General features: G+C 61.2%; 1 protein-coding gene across 5 annotated transcripts; it reads right to left on the reverse strand.

Annotated features, from left to right (window-relative positions):
* Positions 1-1,227: 1,227 nt before the first annotated feature.
* ZBTB7A (zinc finger and BTB domain containing 7A) lies at positions 1,228-21,682 on the reverse strand. 5 transcript variants are annotated; one of them, XM_043466206.1, is made up of 3 exons: positions 21,548-21,682; positions 10,708-11,981; positions 1,228-6,344 (listed from the first exon to the last, which is right to left on the reverse strand). In XM_043466206.1, the coding sequence occupies exons 2-3, from the start codon at positions 11,964-11,966 to the stop codon at positions 5,816-5,818; spliced, it is 1,788 nt and encodes a 595-aa protein (XP_043322141.1). In that variant the 5' UTR covers positions 11,967-11,981; positions 21,548-21,682; the 3' UTR covers positions 1,228-5,815. The 5 variants fall into 5 exon arrangements, with proteins under 5 accessions (XP_043322141.1, XP_043322138.1, XP_043322140.1 ...); XM_043466203.1 differs by lacking the exon at positions 21,548-21,682 and adding an exon at positions 20,302-20,648; XM_043466205.1 differs by lacking the exon at positions 21,548-21,682 and adding an exon at positions 19,984-20,272.
* Between the last annotated feature and the right edge of the window lie 2,110 nt (positions 21,683-23,792).

The raw sequence follows: 23,792 nt of genomic DNA on the forward strand, positions 1-23,792 counted from the left end.
ATCCGACCTTAAAAAGGAGTGAAGCACTGATACTCGCCACAACGAGGATGAACCTTGAGGACGTGATAGTGAAAGAAGCCAGACACACAAGACCACATAGTATGTGATTCCATTTACATGAAACGTCCAGAACAGGCAGATCCACAGAGACAAGGGTGGGTACGCGGGATGGGAGAGGGGCATATGGAGTGAGTGCTCAAGGGGGGAGGGGTGGTCTTGACTGGGTGGTGAGAATGTCCTGAAACTAGATGGAGGGGACAGTTGCACAGTTCTCTGAACATGACAAGACTTCTTGCAGCATGGGAGGCAGGGGAGCCTGAGTGAAGATGCCCTCCTGGGCGGAGGAGCTGCAGAACCATCGTCCTTCACTGTCCTCATCAGAGGCCTCCAGTCTCCCTCGTGGCTGGCTCAGGTCCCTTTGGGATCTGGCCATGGAACCCCTAACCCCCCACCCCACCCAGCCTGGGTCCACATGAGCACAGATAGGTAAGTGACCTCACCACTGATGGAGGACCCCTGGAGTCGTCCGTCACTCTGCAACCTCCCAGCCAGGGCCTCCCAGGTCATGGTGGCCCCTCCATCACCCCACCCCCACCCCAGCCCTGCTGGCCCCAGTTGAGTCCAGGAGACAGAAGTGGGAAGGACCCTCCCAGGGCCCCGAACCAGAGGAGGGGGCTGCAGCCTCTTGACGGCCCTCTCCCCACTGAGTGGGCCCTGGCCTGACTCCCCCACCATGAAATGTAGGGGGAGCAGTCAGCTCAGATCTTGGAGCATGTCAGCAGGGCCCTCTGGCAGACTTGGGGTTCCCCGGCCAAGGCCATCCCACCCAGGGCCTCCAGAAACCCTGTAGGTGACCAAGGAGCCTGCCCGGCCAGTTCTCCCTGCCCACCCCTGCTCTCACCATCCCTCAGATCCCTTCCTGGTGCCACCCACCCGTGCCGGGGGGGTACAGGTCACCTCCTCTGTAGGGGCCCCCGGGTCTGGCACTGCTGGTGACATCTACCCCTCCCTAGGAGCCCAGAGGCGGGGTCACTGCATCCAGGTCACTGCATCCAGGCCTGGCAGAAAGGGTCAGGTTGAGCTTAAGGAACTCGAATAGGTGGAGCCCCCAAGGAGTGTGGACAAGGAGCCCAGCCCCTAGGGAAGGGGCCCCCCAAACCCCCATCCCCACTCCCCTGTCTCCCTCCCTCCTCCCCGGCCCGCAACAAAACACAAAGAACATCAAAATCAGGCAACTGAGACAGCAGCGGTCATAACAGGCTGCGTTTAGTGGTTTTTTTTATGTACAAGAAAAATGATTTTTTTGTCTAGTTTTTCATTATCTTTTGTCTTTTTGTTTTTTTATTATTATTACTTTTAAAGCTTCTCCCTCCCCACCCCCAAAAAGTGCATTTTTATCAATTGATTTTTTTTTTAAATCTCCCACACTTTATAAAGACTCTCAAATACAGTCTCTGGAATGTCTGCTCTGTGCTCTGTGCCCCCCATGGGCGCCACCCCGCCCTGCTCCACCAGGCCTGGCCCCCCAAAGTCCAAGGCACCTCATGTCTGTGGGCCCAGGTGGGGCAGGGGGGACCCGTGGCCGCAGCCTTCAGGCAGCTCTAGCTGCAGGATGGGGGTCTCCCCAAGCCCCTCCCTCTCCAGCCCTGCCCCCCACCCCCCTGTAAATCTATATATTTAGTGCGAGCTAGTCTTACTCTGAGGTTATCACTCCTGGGGTGCCCCAGGCCCTGACCCGTCCTGCACCAGCCAACATCCCCCTGCTCCCGCTCCAGGAAGGCTGCTTCCTCAGCTTAAATAACTTTTTAAAATAAAACTGCAAATATAAATATCTTTCTTTCTCAAAAAATAGGATTTTTGCTTTTTTTGTGTGGATTTTTTTTTTTTTTTCTCCTGCTCTTCCTTTCAGTCTCTCCGTTTCTCACCTCCCACAATCCTGGCTTCCTGAACTGCCTTGGTCCTGGAGGGGCCCCTGCCTCTGTCCCACCACATGGGATGAGATGGGTCTCAGTAGTGCAAAGACTCTTCCAGAAGACCCTCTAAGGGGCTGGGAGCTCCTCCCCCCACCCAAGACCCTGCTCCCTTAGAAGAAAGGAAAGGGACAGCCAGGTACAAGCAGGGTGACAAGACAGGAGGGCCATGAGGGGTCTCCTGGGTGAGCCGGCCATGGTGGGGGGGCAGACTTTGGTATGGCCCCGGGGGAGCCTGCCTGGGTACAGGCCCAGACCCACACCCTTGCCAGGCTGGGCCTGGTCCGGCACTTTACATTCACTGGTTTTTAAGTTTTTTTTTTTTTTCCTTTTTTATTTTTTTCTCTTAATCTCAAAAGGCGGGGTGGGGATCAAGGTGGGGGGCTAGCCAGGGGGCAGCAGCAAGTATGCTAATTCTCTTTCTCTCTCTCTCTGGTCCTGCAGGCTGGAGACCGCTCCAGGTGAGGGTTCCGGCCCCCACCATCCTGCCAGGCCCACCGCTGCTCCCAGCCCTGGGGTGCCCCCAGAGCCCCCGCCTGGAGCTCCCCCTGTGCCCGGACCTCACTCTCGCACACACACGCACACACACACATCCACTCAGCTTCACCAAGATGATGGAAATAACAATTTCGCTGTTTTTCTTTTTTTCTTTTTTTTTTTTTTTGTACAGGCAGTAAAAAAAAAAAAAAACACCCTCAAAAAAAAGAACCAAAAAAAAAAAAAAACAACCAAACAAAAAAACTTTTTGCTGTGTCCTTTCTGAACAGTCAGCACGTTCCCCCTCAAATAGTTTTTTGTTTGTTTGTTTCCTGAAACGCGAGAATTCAGCAGTTATCTTTGGCAACACTTTATCACGACCTTAATTTAAAGAATAAAAATAAAATTGATCCACGTCTATATACAGTATGTGATTGCGTGGAGTTGGGGTGGGGGGCTGGGCTGGGAGGGTGAGGGGGTCCCGGCTTTGGGCCCATGCAGATGCTATGGCCCCCCGAGACAGGCTAGCGGGCGGGCGGCAAGAGGAGGGTTAAGGCGGAGTGGGTGGGCAGGGCTGGCGGAAGCTGAGCGCAGAGCTAGGGGCAAGGATTTAGTGCAATTCCCGAGGAGGTTTGTGTTAAAGTGTGCTCGGCGGGGGGGTTCAGCCCTTGGCCCCCCTCCCCACCCTGTAGTCCTAGAGGCCTGGATTCCCCTAAGTCCGGTCGCCCCCCTGGCCAGGACGACAGCTGTGATTTTTCAGTTGGCTTTATTGCGAGGGGGTGTTTGGGAGAGGGCTGAGCCCCTCAGGGAACCTCTCTGGGAGCTGGGGTGGGTGGGTTCGGGGTCCCTGGCCTGGGCACTCGGCTCGCCTCAGGACACTGGGGTGTGGACGGGGCCACCCGGCCCTGGGCTCCCCTGCCACCCCCCTCAGGAGGGGGTGTCCTGAGACATTTGGGGGGCTGATGGGCTCGGGGGGTAGGGGGAGCAGGAGGAAACAAAAACTATCCTGTAGAAACAATGAAAGTTGCCTTCTTTAAAAGCTTCCCTTTAAAAACAAGAACAAGATGGGGTTTGTCACAGAACACAGGGGTGCGGGGTGACGGGCCAGTGGCTGGAAGTGGGGGGGCAGGGATGCCCCTGCACCTCGGGCTTTGACTAGGAAGGGTCTCAGCTCAGCAGAGTGTCTATTTACAGGGTCCCACGCTAGGGTTGCATATGCGACAGGGGGTTAGGGGTTGGGGGAAGGGTGCCCTGGCCTCTGGCAACATGGTCTCCCCAGCCCTGGCCCCAGTCCGTGGCCTGTGGCTCGGTCAACACCGGGCCTTTGGGGGGGTGGGGGCCAGAGGCTGGGGGGAGGCAGGTGCCAGCCCCCAATTACAGTCAGTGCCTTTGAGTAAAAAGAGGGGTGCAGGGGGAATCTAAGGCCCTGGAGGTGGGGCCCCCTGCTGCCCACCTCGACGGGGATTGTGGATCCAAGATGGCAGCTCCCCGGTGGCCACAGGAAGGGCGGCCATGTTGGAGGTTGGGGGACAGCAAGGGTGGGGGGTGTGTCGGGGTCGGGGGGGACAAGGGCAGGGAGACAGGAATGCTCTGGCTGGTTGGAAGGCCAGCCCTCTCTTGGGCCCATCCCTGAGCTGGGGAGTCGGTAAGGAGGGTCCCCGCGGACAATGGTGGCCACTGTATGGCTAGCAGTTGATGAGACATCTCAAAATCAGAACCCAAAAAAGGGGCAGAAGGGGGAGGGGGCGGGTTCGGTGGGGTGGGGGTGGGGGGACACGGCAGAAACACAAAAACCCCACAGTCCTGCCTGAAGGCAAGCCCCTGTGGTAAAGCACAAATGCCTTAGAAGGCTTTGCCCTCGCTCGCCCATGACTTCCTGACCCCCTTTGCTCACCTCGGGGAACAGAAGTGGATTCTACGTCTGTGGTGGGTTTGTCTTTTTATTATTTTGTACAAAAATAAATCGACTTTTAGGAATTTGTTTGCTCTCTCTCTCGCTCGCTCTCTCTCTCGCTCGCTCGCTCTCTTTATTTTTTTTTGTCTTTTTGACTTTTCATAGAAGTTGGTTGCAACTTGTAAACATTTTTTTTTAAATTAAGATAAAGTGTAGTACCCGTTCTGTTACAAAGTGCCAAGACTCCTATTTGTGGTTGGTTGTCTTGTTGTTGTGTTTTTTTTTTCTTTCATTTTTGTAAAATCTTGTTTTTATTGCTTTTTGTGACACTGGAACTTCTGGACACTCTAGCTCCCCCATCCCTGACACCGTGAGACCCTGGGTTCCTGCTCTTGGCTCCTTCACCCCCTCACTATCGTCCGCTCCTCTGAGGAAAAGTATATTTTATATATATATATATATCTATATATAAATTTTGTCTTTAAGGAGGAAAAGAGGGAAAAAAAATCTAATAAAAAGTGCTTTTAAAAACTGGGAGAGGGCTGGGGAGGGGAGTGGGTGAGGACAAATAGTTTCCAATCTCCAAGCGTCTCACGGGGTCAGGGGATGAAGACAGGGGGTGGCAGGGACGCCCTGAGTGGTGGCCCATTGGGTCCCGCCAGGTTGTAAGTGCCGTGAAGAAAGGCGGCAGGGGCCCTTGGAGAGTCACCCTGGCATCCCCCCATTTCCCATCTTCTTCCCTTTCTCCAAGCCTGGAAATAAAATAGATTTGTGTTGCAGTGGCCAGGAGATAATGGGGGCCCACAGGCAGGAATGGGAGGCAGGGAGGCAGTGGGAGAGATGGAGGGGGAGACCCCCACTTAGGAAGTGCCCTGAGGAAGGAGGGTGGGGGTGGGGGTGGGGCCATTTTAACGTCCACTCACAGCGGACAGAAATCATTTTTTAAGGTCTTGTCTCGAAGACTCTAGAAACCAGTGAGGGAAGGAAAAGAAAAGACCACCTGGGTCCCCGGCTTCCCCCGAGACCACCCTCACCCCTGCCGGGACCTGGGATCCTGATCAGGCCTCAGATGGGACCCCAGACCCAAACCCAGTGGCAGTGGTGGGGGGGGTGGGTCACCCAGGGAGTTCAGAATCCTTGTGTCCCACAAAAACCCCAAACCAAGCCCCGAAAGCCATCGATGGGGTGGGGGAGAAGCGGGGCTGGGGGCTAGGGGTGGGGTGCGGGTGGGGCAAGGGTCCCCCGTGGAGGGGGAGAACGGTCATGAAGGAGAAAAATCGGAGAAAAGCACTACCCTAGATTCTGTGACGCTTCATATATATATATCTGTATATATATATATATATATAGATATAGATATCTGTATATAGAGATTTTCTTTTTTTGTGTTTTTGGGGGGTGGTGGGTGATTTGCTCTCTCTCTCTCTCTCACTTTCTCGGGTTTCTGTTTTGCTTTTTTTTTTTTTTTGGTTTTTCAAGCGAGTCCGGCCGCGAAGCTGCCGTCGGCGGTGGTGGCCCCGGAGCCCCCGTCGCCTCCCCCTGCGGCGCTCGCTACATTCAACCTGCCCAGGCCATCGGGGCTGGCCTCGTCCTCCTCCTCGTCCTCGTCCTTAAAGTGCTTCTCCTGGCCATTGCGCCGCGCGGCGGCAGCGGTGTCATCTTCGGGCGAGCCGGGCGGGGCGGGGGCGCCAGGCGGTGGGGGCGCGGGGGCCCCCGGGGCTGGAGCGGGGTCGGGCCCCCCAAGCGCCCCGCCCCGCACACGGGGCTTGCGGCCACGGCGCGAGGGCACGCCGTTGCAGCCGTCCTTCTTGAGGTGTCTGTGCAGGTGGTCGGAGCGCACGAAGGTCTTGCAGCAGCTGTCGCACTGGTAAGGCCGCAGGCCGGTGTGCACGCGCATGTGGTTCTTCAGGTCGTAGTTGTGCGCGAAGGCCGCCCCGCACTGCTGGCACAGGTAGGGCTTCTCGCCCGTGTGCTTCCTCATGTGCACCTTGAGCTTGTCCTGCCTGTGGACGGGCCGAGGGTCAGCGGGCGCGCCGGGGGGCAGCCCCCCTCCCGGGGTGGCAGCCCTGCCCAGCCCGCCCCACTGGCCTTGGAGCGGGAAACTGGGACCTTCATGGGAAGATGGGCTGCACCCTGGGTTGGGGGGGCAGGAAGGGCACCCCAGCGGAACACGGTGAGCGGGTTTAGGTCCCCATTCTGAGAACAGCACTGAGGAACCCACAAAGGTCTAAAAAGGGCCTCAGACCCTGCTGGCTGTGTGGCCCCAGAACAACAGCTGAACCTAAAACCCTCTTTCTTTTTTTGTCAACAGTGCTGGATCAACTCATTCACCAGAGATGGCAAGATGGCAAGGGCATTCTTAACCACTGGACCACCAGGAAAGTCCCACTGAAAGCCCTCACCTTTTGTTTTTGGCTGCGCTGCAAGATCTTAGCTACTCGACCAGGAATCAAACCTGTGCCCCCTTGCAGTGGAAGCTTGGAGTCTTAACCATTAGATCACCAGGGAAGTCCCACTGAAACCCCTTTCTTATCCATAGAAAGAGGAAGGGAGGACACCTCTCTCCTGCCTGGGGTTCTGCCCAGTGGCAGACGCATAGCTTAACACTACAGGTATTTATCCCTGCTGAGTATGTGCATGCTTAGTCGCTCAGTCATGTGTGACTCTTTGCGATCCTATAGACTGTAGCCCGCCAGGCTCCTCTGTCCATGGGACTCTCCAGGCAAGAATACTGGGGTGGGTTGCCATGCCCTCCTCCAGGGGATCTTCCCCACCCAGGGATCAAACCAGGGTATCCTGCATTGCAGGTAGAGTCTTTACCATCTGAGCCACCAGGGAAACCCTGTTCCAGGTGCTGAAAATGCTCCAGAGAACAAGGCGGAATGCCGTGGGTCCTGGAGGAATTGGTGACTGAGAGGGTTAAATAGTCCTGGTTTTAGCTCTGAAAGATCTCTGTCCTGGGAAACCCCTGGGTCACTGTAAATCCAGGGCAGTTGGTCATAGCAGTAACCAAGTCCCCCCACCCCCTAGTTCCTGCCAAATCCCCCCTCCCCTGCCTCACTCCGCTCTGGCCATGCTGGCTTCCTGGCTATGAGCCCAGCACACCAAGAACCACGGGCTGACATCAGGGCCCTCACACATGCTGCTCCCACGACCAGAGCACTGTTTTTCCTCTCAGATCTTCACAACTGAATTTTGGCCCAAATGTGAGCTTCTCAGAGAGGCCCAACCAGCTACTCCTTCACTCTTGGTCCCTTGTGCTACTGCCTTGTTTCTCATCTGTCTCCCAGTCTGAACTGTGAGCCATGAGAGAAGGGTATGATTCCAGTGTCCCTCTCTGCCCCTTCTCACCCTACAAACAGCAGTGTGGACCAGGCTCAGCCTAGGACCTCTGGCCTACAAAACCGATCATCTCATCAGTTCTGGGGTTACCATGGTGCAAGTGTTGCTCTGTCCTGCTGAGCTCTTGAAATGTGACTGGTCCAAAGTAAGGTGTGCAAGAAGTGCAAAAGACACCCCAGATTCTGAAGACTTCCTTTACTCAAAGTGATGTGAAATATCTCATTTATAATTTTGCTTATTAATCACATGTTGAAATGGAACTAACAGATTATGCAAAATATGATTAAGATTACTTTCACCTATTCCTTTTACTTTTTGAAAATGTGGCTGCCAGAGAATGTAAAGTCACGGAGGTGGCTCACATGGTGTTTCTGTTGCACTACGCTGGTTCATACTGATGGGGGTGGATTCCTTCCTGGAATCCACAAGGCAGGGGCAGGGACCCGGATCTCCAGAGCTCCGGCAAGCATCTGACCTGCTCTTTGCTGCAGACTCTTGCACTCTACTGAGTCCCTCTGGGTCTCTCCCTTCTGATGTCCACCAGACTGAGAACTTCTTCAGTGCCAAGACTAACAGACTCCTACTCATCCTTCAAAACCCCACATGAAATGCCCCTTTGCCTCCAGGAAGTCTTTCCTAACCCCAACACAAAGGCCTGCACCCATCCCCTGCCGCCACCCAGCCTCTTTCAGTCCCAAGTCTCTTCCTCTGGCACCACTCACAGAGCTGATGTCCCTGCTTGTTCTAACTCTTCTAGGCTCCTTGCTGTCCTGAGGATCAAATCCTGGCCCAATGCAACCAGACCCTTGACTACTCTCTGGCTTGTTACCCTCACATGAGCCAACAGAATTTGGGCCACAATGAACTCACTGTTCCCTAGATTAACTGGGGCTGTCACTAGGAAGACGATGACAATTGCCAGGCGCTCCCTCTTCTACCTGCTCAGGTGCCCTGCTCACATCCTGGGGCCTTGTCACAGAGGGAACAGGAGGGACTCAGACTATTCTAGCACTACACGGAGATTTCCCCAGCTGAGGCTTAGAAGCTCAGAGAGGGGAAGTGACTTGCCCTGAGTTGCACAGAGGGTTGGGGGCTGCGCCAAGGTGCGGTGGGTGGTGGAGGCAGCCTGGGTTTCATCACTTCAAGCCCCGGCCCGGGTAATTATAGCCCCGGCCGCCACAGGCCCCGCTTACTCAACTCTCTAGTGTGACTCAGAGGGGCCCCTAGGCTCCCCAGTCTGGAGGGAGGGGTGGGAGCTGGGGCCCTGGGTGGGGGTGGGCAGAGAGGAGCCAGGTGGGCATATGGGAGGAAGATGTTCCGTGCCTCAGTTTCCCTGACTGAGGGAATCAGTAAACAGTCAAAGGAATCAGCCCCGAGCTGAATGTGGGGCAGCCAGGAGAATTCCAGATTAGATGAAACGAAGCCTTAGCGGGATGGGTGGTGGAGTAGGGACATTACCTCTCCAGACCTGGGCTTGCTAGGTCTCCTCCAAGCTGCTCCTCCCAGGCTCAGAGATCCTGAGGGCAGGACCCCAGCTATCCCAGTCCACGCTCCCCATTTCTGGAGGGAGAGGAAGGACCCCAAGACCACCAGCACCCCAATCTCACCAAAAGGGGAAGCCAAGCCACCATTCAGGTGGCTTGCCTCCCAGCAAGTGCCCTTTGCCCCTGCCTGGCACTCCAGAGTCCTGGAGTCCCAGCCACACCCTCCTCTCCTGGCCTGCTGGGAAGGGGGCCCGGGTACTGGGCTAGGGGTCAGCCCCCAGATTCTATCCCCATGGGGTGGGGCTGGGAAGCTGGGACAATAGCCTCTTTCTTCAGCCTGGGTGGGCGTGGCTGGGGGAACCCCAGGGCGGATGAGGGTAGGGGGTGATGCTGAGTCACCCAGCCTGGTAAGGCCCCTGCACACCAGCCAGCCCCCCGTCCCCATTGGGCTGGCCCACAAAGCCCAGCCTGCCACCTCTGGACTCCTAAGACCTGGCCTCAGACATCTCCTTTCCAGGGCCCAAGCCCAGCGACCCCGTGCCCTTCCTCCTCCACTGGCTGTGGCCCATCCTGTAAGCTGAACCAGCCCCAGGGCCTTTGCACTGGTGCTTCCCTCTCTGCCTTTCCCTTGCCCTCTCCTTCTTTGGGTCTCCGTCCTCGGGGAAGCCTCCCTGTGGTGGGCAGCACCCACAGCTGCCCTCTTGCCTGGTTCTCTGCTCTTTTCCTCCCTAGCACTTTCCACCAACTGATGTTATCAATTCTGTGGTCGTATCCTGCATATGCCCATCGCCCCCATGGGGATTTTGGTGTTTCTCTACTTTGAGAACAGGGCCTGGCACCCAGTAGGCACTTGTACATGTTGGCTGAATGAAGCAGGTTCCCTGGGCTCATGGAAGGCTTGTAAGTTAAACACAATAACCAGAGCGCCCCGCTCCCAGCGGGGCTGTGGTGTTCTCCCAAGGCCCAGATTCTCCAGGCTGGAGAAGAACCACCACAGGGAAAAAGAAGAAGAGCTATGCCAGGGACGTCCCTGGTAGTCCAGTGGTTAAGAATCTGCCTTGCAATGCCCAGGACGTGGGTTTGGTCCCTGGTCAGGGAACTAGGATCCCACATGCCGCGGAGCTCCTGAGGACATGAGCACCCAGCTAGAGAATCCGTGCGCCGAAAGGAAAGATTTGAATGATGCAATTAACACCTGATGCAATAAATAAATAAAAATATTTTAGAAAAGAAAGAAGAGCTGCCCCTTGGGCTCTTCCTTCCAGCCTCACACATTTTGGCACCGCCTGGCACACTTTAGGTTCAAGTGGTCAGCCTGTTTAGGCGCTGTGTGCCCATTCCCGTCATAGGCTTTCTTGACAGGCACACGCGGGTGGGGGGTGCACCAATGGATGAGGCACCCTTGTAGGGTGTTTTTGCACACAGAGGCAGGATGTGAACGTGTGTGCACACATGATGGCATAGGGGGTCCGTGTGCAGCCACTGGACCAGGGGCCCCCAGGAAGCACCCCAACTCCCCACCGCGGAGGCGCCAACTCACCTGGTGAATCGGACCTTGCAGATGTTACACTCGTAGGGCTTCTCGCCTGTGTGGGTCCGGATGTGGCGCGGCAGCTTGCCGGCACCCTGGATGACCTTCTCACAGATGGGGCACTTCTGGAAGGCCTTGGCCCGGATCTTCTTCTCCACCTTCTGTGACCAGGCCGGGTAGACGTCCCCGTCGTGGGCGCCGCTGAAGTACTTCAGGTAGTAGTCCACAACGCCCTTGTCGTCCGCCCGTGACTCCTCGTCGCTGTCCCCCGCCGTGGCTGCCCCCGCCCGGCCCACCGACGACATCATCTGCTGCAGCAGCGTGCTGGCCGCCAGCCCGTCCGCATCAGCCCCGTCCGCGTCCTCGCCCTCAGCCGCGCCTGACAGGAAGCCCGGAGAGTCGCCTGGCTCCGGGGCTGCTTCCGACAGTGAGGCCGCCTCCTCCTCCCCGCCCCGGCCGTAATGGCCGTTCTGCGTGGCGGTGGATGGTGGGACCACAGGGGTTGGGAAGAGGCCCCCTGCTGGGGCGTCCTCATCCCGCTCTGGCCACAGACCTGGGTTGCTGTCGCCCTCATCCCCATCCCCGGCTGGGGGCCGCTCAGCCGGGGGGCCGGGCCCGTAGAAATCCAAGCCATTGCAGTCGCCAGCAGCCACGGCGGCCACGGCGGCGGCCACGGCCTCCTTGGTGGCATCCAGGTCATCATCGGATGCGCCAAAGGCAGACCATGGGAAGGAGGCGGCCGCGGTGGCAGGCAGGCTGTTCATGGGATTGGTCTGGAAGAACTCGAGGTACTCCTTGGCGCGAAGGAGGTTTCGCTGATCAATTTGATCTACGAGGTCCAGCTGCCCGGCATCGGCGCCTGCGTCGGCTGCCAGGATCTGCCGGTCGAGGAGGTCGGCGCACACGTGGCTCACAGCGGGGATCTCGAGCAGGCGGGCGGCGCTGAGGATGTCGCCCACGTTGGCCGTGCTGACAGTGAGTGTGGCCGTGTAGGCGAAGTCCATGAGGGCCGTGAGTGCCTCAGCGCTGACGAAGTCGATCTCGTACACGTTCTGCTGGTCCACCACGGCGCCTGATGTGAACAACTTCTTGAAGTACTGGCTGCAGGCGGCTAGCACCGAGCGGTGCGTGGGGAACTCACGGCCCTCTACCAGGATCACCACGTCACACAGCAGGCCCTGCGTCCGCTGCTCGTTGAGTCCGCTCAGGATGTCACTGCTGTGGTCGGGGAACGGGATCCCGATGGGGCCGTCCACGCCGCCGGCCATCTTCCGCGCCGAGACCTGCAGCACCAAGGAGGAAGGGGCAGTCGTGAGGGTCGGGGCTGGAGAGTGGGCGTACGGATGGGGCCAGCTGGGCAGCAGGACCCTCGGAGAGTAGTCCCCCCACCCCAGCCTCAGTTTCCCTGGCTCTGCATTAGGGTGGTCTGTGGTCCGTGGTCATCACTGTGGGATGACACTGGCGAAACCCAGTCGGTGCCTCAGGGATGAACACCCGCCCCCTCCCCTCTTTAATGGACGGGAGAGCCCGGCTGAGGGGCGGTTTGAAGTGGCATGGGAGCACACAGAAGGTGCTCAATAAATGCCCAGCATGAGTTGCATCCTAGTGAATCTGAGCACAGGCTTTCTGTCCATCCCCTCTCTAGGAGGCCGGGGTGGTGACATAAGGCACCCACTGTGCGCCGTCCTGGCTGAGCACCCTGCAGTCCCATAGGCAACGTGGTCTCCACTGCAGAGGTGAGGAAGTGAGGCTCAGGGAGCCCCAGGACCCTGTGGCTGCTCCTCAATTCAAACCCTGGGTGCCTGACCCAAGAGCCACTACCCAAACAGTGTGGCTGTCCAACCCTGCCCGGCCCCTCAGCCTCCCTAACCTTCCCTCCTGCTGCTTGGTCAGACCCGGTTCTCTTGGGGGGCTCTGACTCAGCAGGAAGGGGTGAGGCCAAGACCCGGGGACCTGGCCAGAACCATGGGGGCTGTGGGTGTGCCCTGGTGGGGTGGGGCCATGACTCTTCAGGAAGAACCCCTTCCTGCCATGTGGAGCCCCCAGGACATAGCTCAGCCCTTGCAGTGAATAACTGGGGGGAACCAGGCCACTGTCAGATGCTCCTCCCTGCCCACTTGAGCTGACCCTGTCGAGGAGTAATGGGGGGCCAGGGGCCTCCTGTCTACTTCCTGCCTGGCCAGTTCCTCTCCTTTAGGCCACCGTGTCTGCACTGTTCAGCCTAGGACAAGACTCTGCCACTCTTGGTGCCTCAGTCTCCCCATCTGTCAAATGGGCAGAAGCCTTTGGCAGAGCAGGGCCAGAGGGGGACTCAGTCTCGCCCCTCTCCCCCCCTCCTTTTTTCCGCCTTCCCCTGGGCTGTGACTCATCCACCCACTCGGGCGCTTGTGCAACCCCCTGGCTCCTGTCCCCACCCTCCACCCTCTCCGGGGAACCCCTGGCTGCCCAGAGCCACCCAACAAAACCCACATTCCTTGGGCCCAGCTGGCCTGCTTTCAGGATGGAGCCCCCGCTTGTCCCTGGGGAGAGGGCCTGAATCCAGCCTTCCTCAGCCTCCCTGGGACCCCCAGCTGAGTCACCCAGCTCAGGTCTAACCCGATCCCTCCTGCTAGGTAGGCCTCTCGCGGGATGCAGGCGGCTGGCCCAACCAGTCCCAAGGACCCAGGGCCGCCCTGGGAGCGGGGTCCAGGCCTTGGGGCCGACACAGAGGCCTTTGTGTGGTGCGCAGGCAGCCAGTACACTTCCCGGGACGCCTCTCTCCACGGCCCGCCCTCTTTCCCGCCGACCGCACCAGCTGCTCAGCTCCCCCCTCTGTTCCGCCAGTCCGCGGTGGGTGCGGGGGGAGGCTCAGATGTGGCTGTTGGGAGCAGGAGGATGGGGGTGGGGGGCGCGACCCCATCCAAGGCTCGGCCACAGGAGGCCTCGGCAGAGCCCCCTGTGGCGGCTCCCACCCCCTGCCACCATCTGCCGTCTGGCCCTGGGCCCCTGGGAGCGAGTGGGCAGATGGGCCTCCGGATCAGACCGGCCTCGGCCCCTCCTCTGATCCGGGCCACCAACACGCCAAGATGGCCACCCTTGCCCTGCCTGCCAGTGTCCCTTCAGGTGCCTCCTGGGGCCTCTAGGTCGGGACCTGAATTGGTCCAGGTGACTCACCCTGCCATGGCCACTCCACCCCCGCCTCCCCACCAGGCCAGGCGCCGGTGCAGACCTACTTCAAGTGTGAAGTCAGCCAGTTGGGAAGGAGCGGGCTCTGTCCTTGAACCCATCCTGGGGCGATGGTTCAAGCCCTGCGCCTGGGTCTCCACCAGCTGGAAGAGCTGGACCAAGCGCACACAGCCTGCTGTGTGGGGCACTCCTTGGGTCTGGGCTGGGTCTGGGGGTTCGAGTCCCTGACCTTCCCCAGCTGGGGCCTCTTATTTCCCCAGCTAATCATCTGATATGAATTTGGGCAAACTCTGGGAAATAGTGGAGGACAGAGGAGCCTGGTGTGCTGCAGTCTCTGGGGTCGCAAAGAGTCAGACATAACTTGGCGACTGAACAACAACAAATCACGTGAGACTCTCCTCTCAAGGGCAAGGCCTGGGGTGATGCAGGCCAAGGGAAGCGCCCAAGAAAGCAGCATGAGCCCCATTCACAGATGAGAACACTGAGGCCCAGAGACAGCGAGAAGCCAGGCCGAGAGCACCCAGGGAGGTTTACCCAGGAGCCCACAGAGACGAGAGGCTGGTGGTCCCCCAACCCTCCCCTACACACTTCCCAGCAAGCCGCAGCCTCTTTTCTCGGCCTGGAAACTAAACTGGCCACCTGGCTTAACCCTCTCTCCAAGAACTCATGCCACCTGCCTGCCACGCCCCAGGCCGCTGTCCCCACAGGGGCCTCTTGGGGCCCTCCCTCTAAGAAAGGGGAGGAAGTCCCTGTGAGATGGGAGACGGAGGTCAGGTGGGGTCCTGGTGGCAGAAAGTACTGATGACTAAGCACCCACTGTGCGCCATGGCAGGGTCTCACCGGGAGAGCCCTTCCTTGCTCTAAGAGGCCCTGCTGGCGGCACCTGACACCTAGTAGGTGCTCCCGCACTGGCGGTTTCCTCGGTAATGATGAGCCAACGAAACCTCTCTCCTCCAGGAAGCCCCACCCCCCACGCTGGCCGTGTCCACACCCTCAACGGCCAGGGTCCCTGAGCTCAGGCCCACACCCACCCAAGGCACAGTCTTTCATCACAGCTCCACCCCCACACTTGCCTCCATGGGATTTCCGGGGCCGTTTGGTGCTGACTCGGCGGCCGGCCGAGGGGCAGGCCTCGGCAGGCTCCTCCTGGGCTGGAGGTGGGGCACCCTCCTCCCTCTTGGGCTGCTCCCAGGCCCCTACACCCGGCCCTCCCCTGGGCAGCACACAGTAGGGGTGCAGCAAACAGCAGGAGGAACCAAAGACCAAAGAGCTATGCACTGGAGTGAGCCCACGCCCAGCCCTGCCCACCTGGCTAGCAGGCACACCCAGTACCAGGGGACGGTGCCAGTCCCACCTCCAATCTAACCTAGGGTCACTTGCTGCAGCAGGCACCTAGGACCTAGGCCAGCTTTGGGCCCTCCTCGGTGCCCTAACTTTCAAGACCTAAGTGGACCCTAGGCTGTAGAGATGAGGAGAAGCTCAGAGAGGTGCTAAGACCAGGGCAAGGTCACACAGCAGAGCGGTGGCCAGGCTGGGACTCAAGTACTCTGACCTGAGCTGCCACACTCACCCACTGGGGATGCAGGGTGAGGCTGGGAGAGTCCAAACCTGGTCCCCAGAACACCAGGGGGCAAAGCCCAGGGTGGCGCCCCGGGAGAGGGTCAGGGGGAGGAGACTGAGGAGTCCCCAAGGTCAGGTGCAAGGTGAGGGCTGAGGCCGGGCCTCCCCCCCCACCCACACCCCCCAGGAAGGGGGTGGCCAGCAGCAGGTAGGTACGTAACCGTCAGCTGATGCCTTTTTGGAGGAGAGTCCAGGGAGGGGGGCAGCTTAATGGGGTTACAGGCTCCCACACCCACCCAGGGAGAGAACAAAAGGGAACTCCTTCAGGGACCTCTGACACCTACTATGTGCCATGGCAGCCCAGGAGCACATCCTGGTCTGTCCACCTCCAAGCTGGGTGACCTTGGGCCAAGAAAAGCACCTGTTTCCTTGGGAGCTGTGACGGTAGCAAAGGGTTCCACTCTAGTCCACTCAGCAAGCCTTGGCCTAGGACCTACCATGTGCCACTGACAGTCCCCAAAGGCCTGATGAGGTGGTTCGCCCCCTGCCCTGTGGATGGGGGTGGGCTTTCAACTTCACTTCTGAACATTATACCAGAGGGAATCCCTCTCCCTCTCCATCTACTATGTGCCAAGGAAGTGCCAGGCAGGCCCCAGGAGGAAGCTGAGCCATCCTCTAGAGGGGAAAAAAACCAGCCCAGAGAGGGTAGGCGGCAGGCCCAAGGTCACACAGCAAGTCTGGCACCCAGGTGCGGCTGCCAGGCTAGTGCCCGGCTGCCCCCACCCCCTCCCAGCCTGGCAGCCTGTGTTGCAAGGTTGGTCCTGACGGGTTACCCCGCCCTGACCTGGTGCCAATCCCTGCCTGGCCCGGTCCCCGGCCTGGGGTTTAATGGGACAGGAATGCAGCGTCCTGGTCGGGGGGTGGGGGGCACCAATGGCTCAGGGTGACTGTGGCTGCCAGCTGTCGGCCGGCCCCCTGCCCGCCTGCCCTCGCAGGCCTCCCTCCGGGCCAGACACCAGCAAACAGGCCCTCGGCCATTTTATGTGTCCATTTATTGCCCTAAATGGGGAGGGGCTTCCTGCCCGGGCCTTAAAGGGCCAGAGGCAGGAAGGCTGTGGGCCCACTGGGAAGTGTGTGTGTGGAGACCGGAGTGGGTGGGGATTAGGAGGTCATGGGGCTCCTATCTGACCCCCAGCTCATGGGTGGGGCCAAGGCCCACCCTGTTCCCACGCTCTGAGCGCCGTATTGGGCCAGGAAGTGCAGCCCTGACACCAAGCCCAGGTTTCAAGAGGAAGCCCTGAGAAGACAGATCTGTTTTCAGTGGAGGTGGAAGGAGTAAGCTTCCTGTCACTGGGGGTAACCAAAGCTGGGCTTCATGGAAGCCCACCAGTGTCTACCCTGCCCTTAGCTCAGATTGCACGTGCTTATCCAAGATGCCCAGGAGAGGCCTGGGTGACTTCTAGGAGCCTTGCCCCTCTCTTCATCCAGATCGCTCCCTCATGCCCTCCCCAGAGGCCGGCTTGTCACCTGGAGGCACCACCCCCGCCCCCACCTGCAGCCTGAGCAGGTGGAAGGCTCAGCCTGGAAATGCCAGACAGAGGGGCGCATGGCCCATGGGGCCCCCAGGCTCCTGTGCTTACAGATCCAGCCCTTCCCGGCTACCAAACACATCCTGACAGGAGGTGGGACAGGGCCCTGTTTTCCAGTCGAACCAGAAAGGCGTGGGTGGGGACGCTTCCACCCCGTGGCCGTTCCCGGCCTGCTGGGGGACAGATGGAGGGCCTGCTTCTGTGGCCAGATTCTCCAGAGGGCGCCTTCCACGCTCTGTTGCTTCAGAAACTTGGGCCTTAGGCCCCCCAAGGCCGGGGCTGGTCCCCCAACAGGTCTCGGTCGCCCCGGTGTCAACCCTCCCAGCTCTGGAAAGTGGGGCCTGTGATCACCACCCCACTTCACAGGCCAGGTCACTGAGGCAACCTGCCTGGGTCGCATGGCGGAGCAGGATTCGAACACAGGTCGTCTGTCTGGCTCCATCTCGCCTAACTAGTCCTTCCAGGGCTCCACCCACCTGCCCCCACACACACTGCCCCAGGTGCCAGCGGGGGACTAAATCCCCCCACCCTGGGGGCCTTGGAGGCTGAGGACAGCTTATTCTCACACCCCCTCAGAAATGCCTTATGATAGCCCAGGAAAAAAAGGGAGAGGTCTGCCTAAGGTCACGCAGGGAGCCTGGGGCCAGGCTGGAGTCCAGCTGACACCTGTGAACTCGGGGGGCGGGGGGGACTTCAGAACAGAGACGCAGGAGGGCTCTCCTGGGCCCTGACACTACCCAGCAGTCACTCGATAAACATCCCTGGAGAATCACAGAGTAAATCCTCAGGACAACGCTTTGGGGCTAAAGGTAATCTCCCCATTGTAGTGATGGCCACACTGAGGCTGGCAGAGGGGAGGCAACCTTCCTAAGTGGACCTCAGATGGAGGTGAGGGAGGGCCAGGCTGAGACTGGACCACACTGGCCCCCATCCAAGCCTGTTCCTCTGGTCTCCACTGCCCAGGGCTGTGGCAGCTCAGTTTATGGTCTATCAGGTGCCTGGAGCACAAGGTGACAGGTGGGGGGGTGTCATAGTCACACATACCCCTCAACAGGATCCCTGCTGTACCCCAAGCTGACCCAGGTGCTTCCTCCACGAGGGAGGGAAGGAAAGGGAACACAGGTGGGCCTGCGGGCAGTACGTGGGGGAATTCACAGTAACCTCATTTCACAGAGAAGGATGTTCAGGCTCCGAGAGACTATGGGACCTGCCCAAGGTCACAGAGCAAATGGGCTGGAATCTGAAACCCCAGTGGACCCCCTTCTCAGGCCAGCTCTGCTTCAGAGGGCCTGGCCCCAAGTCTTAGCTCTGTGAGGCAACCTGGGTCTCCTCGGGAATAATGGGTTGTAAAACACGCACAATCTCCAAGGACCAAGGTGCCAAGGGGTGGGGCTGCAGCTCAGATGGGGTGGGAAGGGCCTGGGATGCTGGGACGCTGAGGCTCCTGCTGTGTGACCTTGGACACCTTGCCTCCCCTCTCTGAGCCTCACTGTTCTCTTGGGGCAGAGGCTCCATTTGGCTGACAGGTGCCTACTGTCAACCTCTAGGCCCTCTGTAAGACAGAGCAGGTGCCCCTTGGCTGTGACATGAAGAGAACTCTAGATACCACTGGAGCTGGGCAGTAGGACCACAAGGGTCAGACCCAGCCCTGGTTGGGTGACCTTGGCCTGCTCTCTGCTTCCCCTGGGCCTCAGTCACTCCTGCCCCATTCGGCACCTTTCTGAGGCTTGTCTAAGCCCTGTGGCCCCACGCTTGTATTGGGCCTTCCTTCCTGGCCTCAGTTTTCCTCACATGGCATCAGGGACCACCTCCAGTCCAACAGACTCTGGATCAGTCATAAGAGTCCAAGGAAGGAAGGAAAAAAGCCCACAGAAGGACTAGCTCTTGCCTGTAGAACTCGCCCCCAGTGGATTAGGCTTGAGCACGGCCAGGCCTCAGTCTGCCACACAAAGAAAAGGGTGCAGGGGTTCCCTGCAGCCACTCACCCGTTGCTGAGGGCCTGTGCCAAGGGCTGTGTGGCTCCCCGCCTGGGGCCAGGGTGCTGACTGGCCACCACGCAGCCAATCAGGACTGAATAATAAATACCCCCCCAAAGTGACCCATGAATTAAAATTTCAGTGTCCCCGATGGCTCCTCTTTCCTTCATTAGGCATGCGGATCCCAGGGCTTCGCTCTTCCAGCCACCAGCTCCCGCCCCCCCCCCTCCCCCAGGCTCCCGTCTCCACAGCGATGGCTGGCGGTAAACAGAGCCCCGAGCCCAGCCGATAAGTACCAGGCCTGGCTGATCTAAGGGCCCCACTGGGGGTGGCCCACGGGGGAGAATGCCCCCAGCCTGGAGCCTTGGAGGCCTGGGCAGCAGCAGAGCCCAGCCTGGACTCCCCAGTAGGAAGTGATCCGCTGACCCTGGGGAGGGCCCCCCCAGTGTGGGAGCGGCGCACTCGGGGTTACGCCCTGGCCCTGCTGGAGGAGGGGGGTGCTGACACGGAATCCTGGACGCCCTCTCCGGCCGGGCCTGCTCCGGCCCAGCTCTGGGAGGCGGCGGGTGGGGGGGGTGCAAACCAAGCCCGCCACCCATGGGTGAGCCAGGTGGGCACACCCGGTGGAGGGGCACCAGCACCTCTCTCACTTCCGCCGCCTGGCTAGGGGAAGAGAGGAGTTGCCTGCCTCCCCCTGCCACCCCGCCAAGTGCTGGCTACCTTCCCCAAACATTCAGCAGGCGCCCACTGGGTGCCCGGGCCTGGTTGGACAGCAGTCTCTTGCTGCGGGCCACTGGACTCCCCCACCACCGGCCAGCCGGCGCGGACAGTGCCTCCCAGGACCCGCAAAGGCCTGGGCCCAGGGGGGTGCACCGGCCCCAGCGCTCAGCTCAGGCCCCTGCCTGGTTCCCAGGCCCGGGGCTGGGGGAGGGGGCCGGTTCCTAGGCCACGGAGGGAGGGAGGGCGAGGGAAGGGGCCGGATCCCACCAGCTTACCCCCTCCTCTGCTCGGGCTCAGGGTTCGCACGTGGTGGTGGCGTCAAGGGGAAGGAGGGGTGTCCGGGCCAGAGGAGACGGGGTCACGCGCTTTGGGGGCGCGGGCGGGGGAGAGGGGTACTCTCTGTCCCCTCACCCGGGGCCAGGGCCGGACGGCCGCGCGGGCAGGGCAAGGGGCCAGGCCGGTCCCCCCGCCCAAGGCTGAGTCAGGCCCGGGCGGGGGCAGGAAGCGGCCCCCTCCCCCGCCCCGGCCGCAGCGCGCAGCCCCCGCCCCGGCCCGCGGGCCCCCACCGCGCCGCCAGCGCGGGGTGCTCCTACCTCCTTCCCGGGGCAGCGGCGAGGGGGCCCGGCCCCGGCGGCGGCGGTGACGGCGGCTGCGGCTGGGCTGGCTCCCTCCGAGGGGCCGGGAGGCGGCAGTGAGCCTGGCCCCGCGCCACCCCCCGCCGCCGGCGGCCAATCCCCACCCGGGCTGGGGGGAGGGCGATGCAAATTACCCCGGATCTGGGTCCGCCCGCCCGCCTCCCCCACGCCCGGGCCCAGCCTGCACTAGGCCGCGCATCCCCGGGCTCGCCTGCGCCTCGCGGCCGCTAGGGCCGCCACCCTCCCCGGGGAGCGCCTGGTGGGTGACCCCCCCCCGGGGGCGGGGGGCTGAGGGGAGGGGGGCTGGGGACGGTTACACAACCAGGCGGGGAGGGGCTCCGGGGCGGGGAGGGGGCCGGCCCGCGGGCCGCGCAGCCGGAAGCCGGGGACCGCCACCGGCCCCCGGCAAGGGGAGCCCGGCTCCAGGCCCCGCCCCCGGACCGGCAGGGACCGCCCTCGAGCCGCGCCGCGCTATCGGCCCGCGGTCATTGGCTCGCCAGCCCGCCGCTCACCGCCCCTCCTCCGCACCGCCCCTACCCGCGGACCGCGGCGGGCTGCCGGCGCAGGGCACCCTGGAACTAGTAGTCTTAGCCGCCTGCCACCTGCCAGCCACAAGCGCGGGGGAACTACGACGCCCAGAGGCCCCAGCGGCCGCGCCCGCCCACCCGGACACCCCACCCCTTCCCCCTCCTTTGCAAAGCCCCCCTCCCTGTTTTTTCAGCCCCCTCCCCCCCATCCCCCATGGAGCTCAATCCTGGCCAACTCCAACGTATGCACGCAACACCGAATAGGCCCCCAGGGGGCAAGAGCGCCCCCAGTACCCAGCTGCAAACTTAGCATGCGACGCGCCCCCTATCTCCCCACGCCGGCTCCCCCCACCCTCAATGCAGCCCCGCTTCCCCTCCCCCTCTCCCCGCGTGCCTGGGAGCCCCCAAAAACCATGCACGGAGGCGGGGGGGCTGCCGCACAAACCCGTGCACTTCGCCCCCAATACCCCCTCCCGGGCGGCGCCCCCTCCCCGAGCTCGGGATCCAGGGCGCCTCCCGCCTCCGGGCAGCTGCCAACCACCCCCTCCTCTGAAACTTGCGGAACGTCCCCGGCTCCGGGGATCGCCCCTTCCCGAGAGGGCAGCGGTGGGCGCAGTGCCCCCGGCCCGTCCCCGCCCTGCACCCCGCGCTGGGGGCCGCGTCGGGCGCTGACTTACCTCGCGGGGCCGGGCCGGGGCCGGGCCGGGGCCGGGGCGCACGGGGCCGGGGCCCGGAGTTCGGACTGGGTTCCTTGGCCGCTCGCCTCTGGGGTCCGCGTCTCGCTCTCCCCTCGCTGGCTCTCCCCTCGTCGCTCCCTCGCTCCGGCGGCGGCGTCACTGCCCCTACAGTAACTGTACAGTACAGCCAAAGCCCCGTATGATGCTCGCGACTCCCTTCCTGGTTTCTCCGAGGGCAAGAGGGGTCCTCCCTTGTCTTAAAGGTGCCGCAGCCGCCGGCCCCCCCCACGCCCTGCCCGCCCCCCCCACCCCGGCCTCAGAGGCCAGAACAGGCTCGGCAGGTCCCCTCTTGCCACGTCTCTGCCCTCCCGTGGGGCTTCGCCCGCTGCGCCGGGGAGACCGGGCTGTTATTAGGTTTTGTCAAGTTGGGGGGGGGGGTCCAGCCCGCCCCCGGCGCGCCCCCCCCTCCTCTGACCTCTCCGCCCCGCTGCGCGGCGCCGTGCCAGCCTGCCAGCTTATCTGGCCCCAGAGCTCCCCGGGGCGCGGGGGGAGCGGGCCCCCCGGGGTGGAGGGGGGGTGGGGGCCTCCAGATAAACAGGCCCCCAGCCTCTGCGCGGAGGCGGGTGAGGGGGGGCTCGGGCTTTGCCCCCGACGCCTGGGGCGTGGCAGGATGGCAGCGGGGGCGGGGAGGGCTGTGCGCACTGCGAGGACCGACGCGGGCGTGGGTCGCGGTTGCCCTGGCTGCTGGGGGTGGGTGGGGGGCGAAGGGGTGGGGACCGCGGGCCTGGCGCCCGCCCTCTCTGGGGGCCTCAGTTTGCCCAGCTGCGGAAGGGGACCCGGGGGCGGGCTTTCGGCTGACGGCTCGGGTCCTCTGGGCTCCCGGGTCCCTAAATGAAACAGCCAACCTGCTCGCCCGCGATTATATAAAGGAGTCGCCTCCGCCCGCTGCGCCAAGGGGCGTAGCGGGGGAAGGGGTTGGCGAGGGGCGGGCTGGATTGTTGTTTTCCCGGCTTTCCAAGTTCCCCCACCCAACTGCGGGCCACTGGGCGGGACGCGGCCCCGGCCCCGGACGCCTGAGTCCTGCGGTCCGCTCCCGCAAGGGTCTGCGTGGCTCGGGAGGGGCGGAGGTGGGGAGTGGGGAGGCGTTGGCTCAGCCCAACTTTTTTTTTTCCCCTGTCCATTTCTCCCACTTCCTCCCCGGTCGTGGGAGAGGTCCGGCGGGGGGACGGGGGAGGGGGAGGAGGGGGACGAGCGGTGAGAACAGAATGACCCGGCCAGGCCGCCTGCCCGCTGCACACAGTAGGCACCCGAGCAGGGCTGGCTGGTGCGATCAGCCGCCTGGCGGGGGCTCTGCGCCTCAGTTTCCCCCTTCCTCATTTCCTTGGTCGGAGAAGGCTGGCACCTGCTCCACAGCGGTCGTTTACTGAGCGCTTCTCAGGTGGCTGGCTCTGTCCCGGGTCCTGTTTACTTCCATTCCAGCATCTAATGCCATGACCATGATCATTGTTTCTTGTTATTATCATTTTTTACCACCATTACCTTACATGCAGGAAAGTTCCACTGCCGTTAGTGAAACGCACATCTGTCCGTCTCTGACTTCAAAGCTTTCCACCTCTCCACCCCAACCTCCTGCACCTTACTGCCTTTCGACTCCCAAACGGGGTGAATGGGCTTTTATATTAATAATTTGTCTTTAAGGGGAAACCCTGGAGGTCCCCAGAAGGGAAGTGACAGCCCCAGGACTTGCAGCCTGAAACCAGCCCCTGGGTAGGTGGAAAGGGACTGAGGGAGGGGCCACAGCCATCCAGAGTGAGGGCGGAACCCAGGGACTTTGCTCTAACGACCCTGCCTGGGAAATAAGCCCTCTTCCTTCTTTAAACCACCCTCTCATCCACCCTGGGAGGAGAAGGGCCAAGCAGAAACACAGTTTGCAGGTCCCAGGATAGCACTTGGGCTCTGTAGATACCTGAAGCTCAGACCTTCGTCCTGAATGGTCTTACTTGCCATCCCGCAAGCTCCACCCACTCAGCCAGAGAGGGGTCACTCAGTGTCCCCTCTGTACCACCCAGCCTCAGATATCTGGTACTCTTCTCGGCAGTTGATAACCTGACTCAGAAGGGGCAAGAGAACTTACATGTAAGATTGGCATTGAATCTAATCCTTATCAGGCCCCAGGAAAGAGCAGGGATTATGTGATTTCCATTTTACATTTGAGGAAATTGAGACCCAGAGAGGGAGAGAGCCC

This window comes from Cervus canadensis, chromosome 4, assembly GCF_019320065.1.
Source record: "Cervus canadensis isolate Bull #8, Minnesota chromosome 4, ASM1932006v1, whole genome shotgun sequence".
Taxonomy (NCBI): Eukaryota; Metazoa; Chordata; class Mammalia; order Artiodactyla; family Cervidae; genus Cervus; species Cervus canadensis.

Excerpts from the sequence above, each read along its gene's own strand:
- ZBTB7A (XM_043466201.1), bottom strand. The coding sequence starts at position 13,964 with ATGGGTTCAAGGACAGAGCCCGCTCCTTCCCAACTGGCTGACTTCACA. Across the intron at positions 11,982-13,910 it reads TGGCTGACTTCACACTTGAA|GTCTCGGCGCGGAAGATGGC; the intron begins GTAGGTCTGCAC and ends TTGGTGCTGCAG. Across the intron at positions 6,345-10,707 it reads TGCAAGGTCCGATTCACCAG|GCAGGACAAGCTCAAGGTGC; the intron begins GTGAGTTGGCGC and ends GCCCGTCCACAG.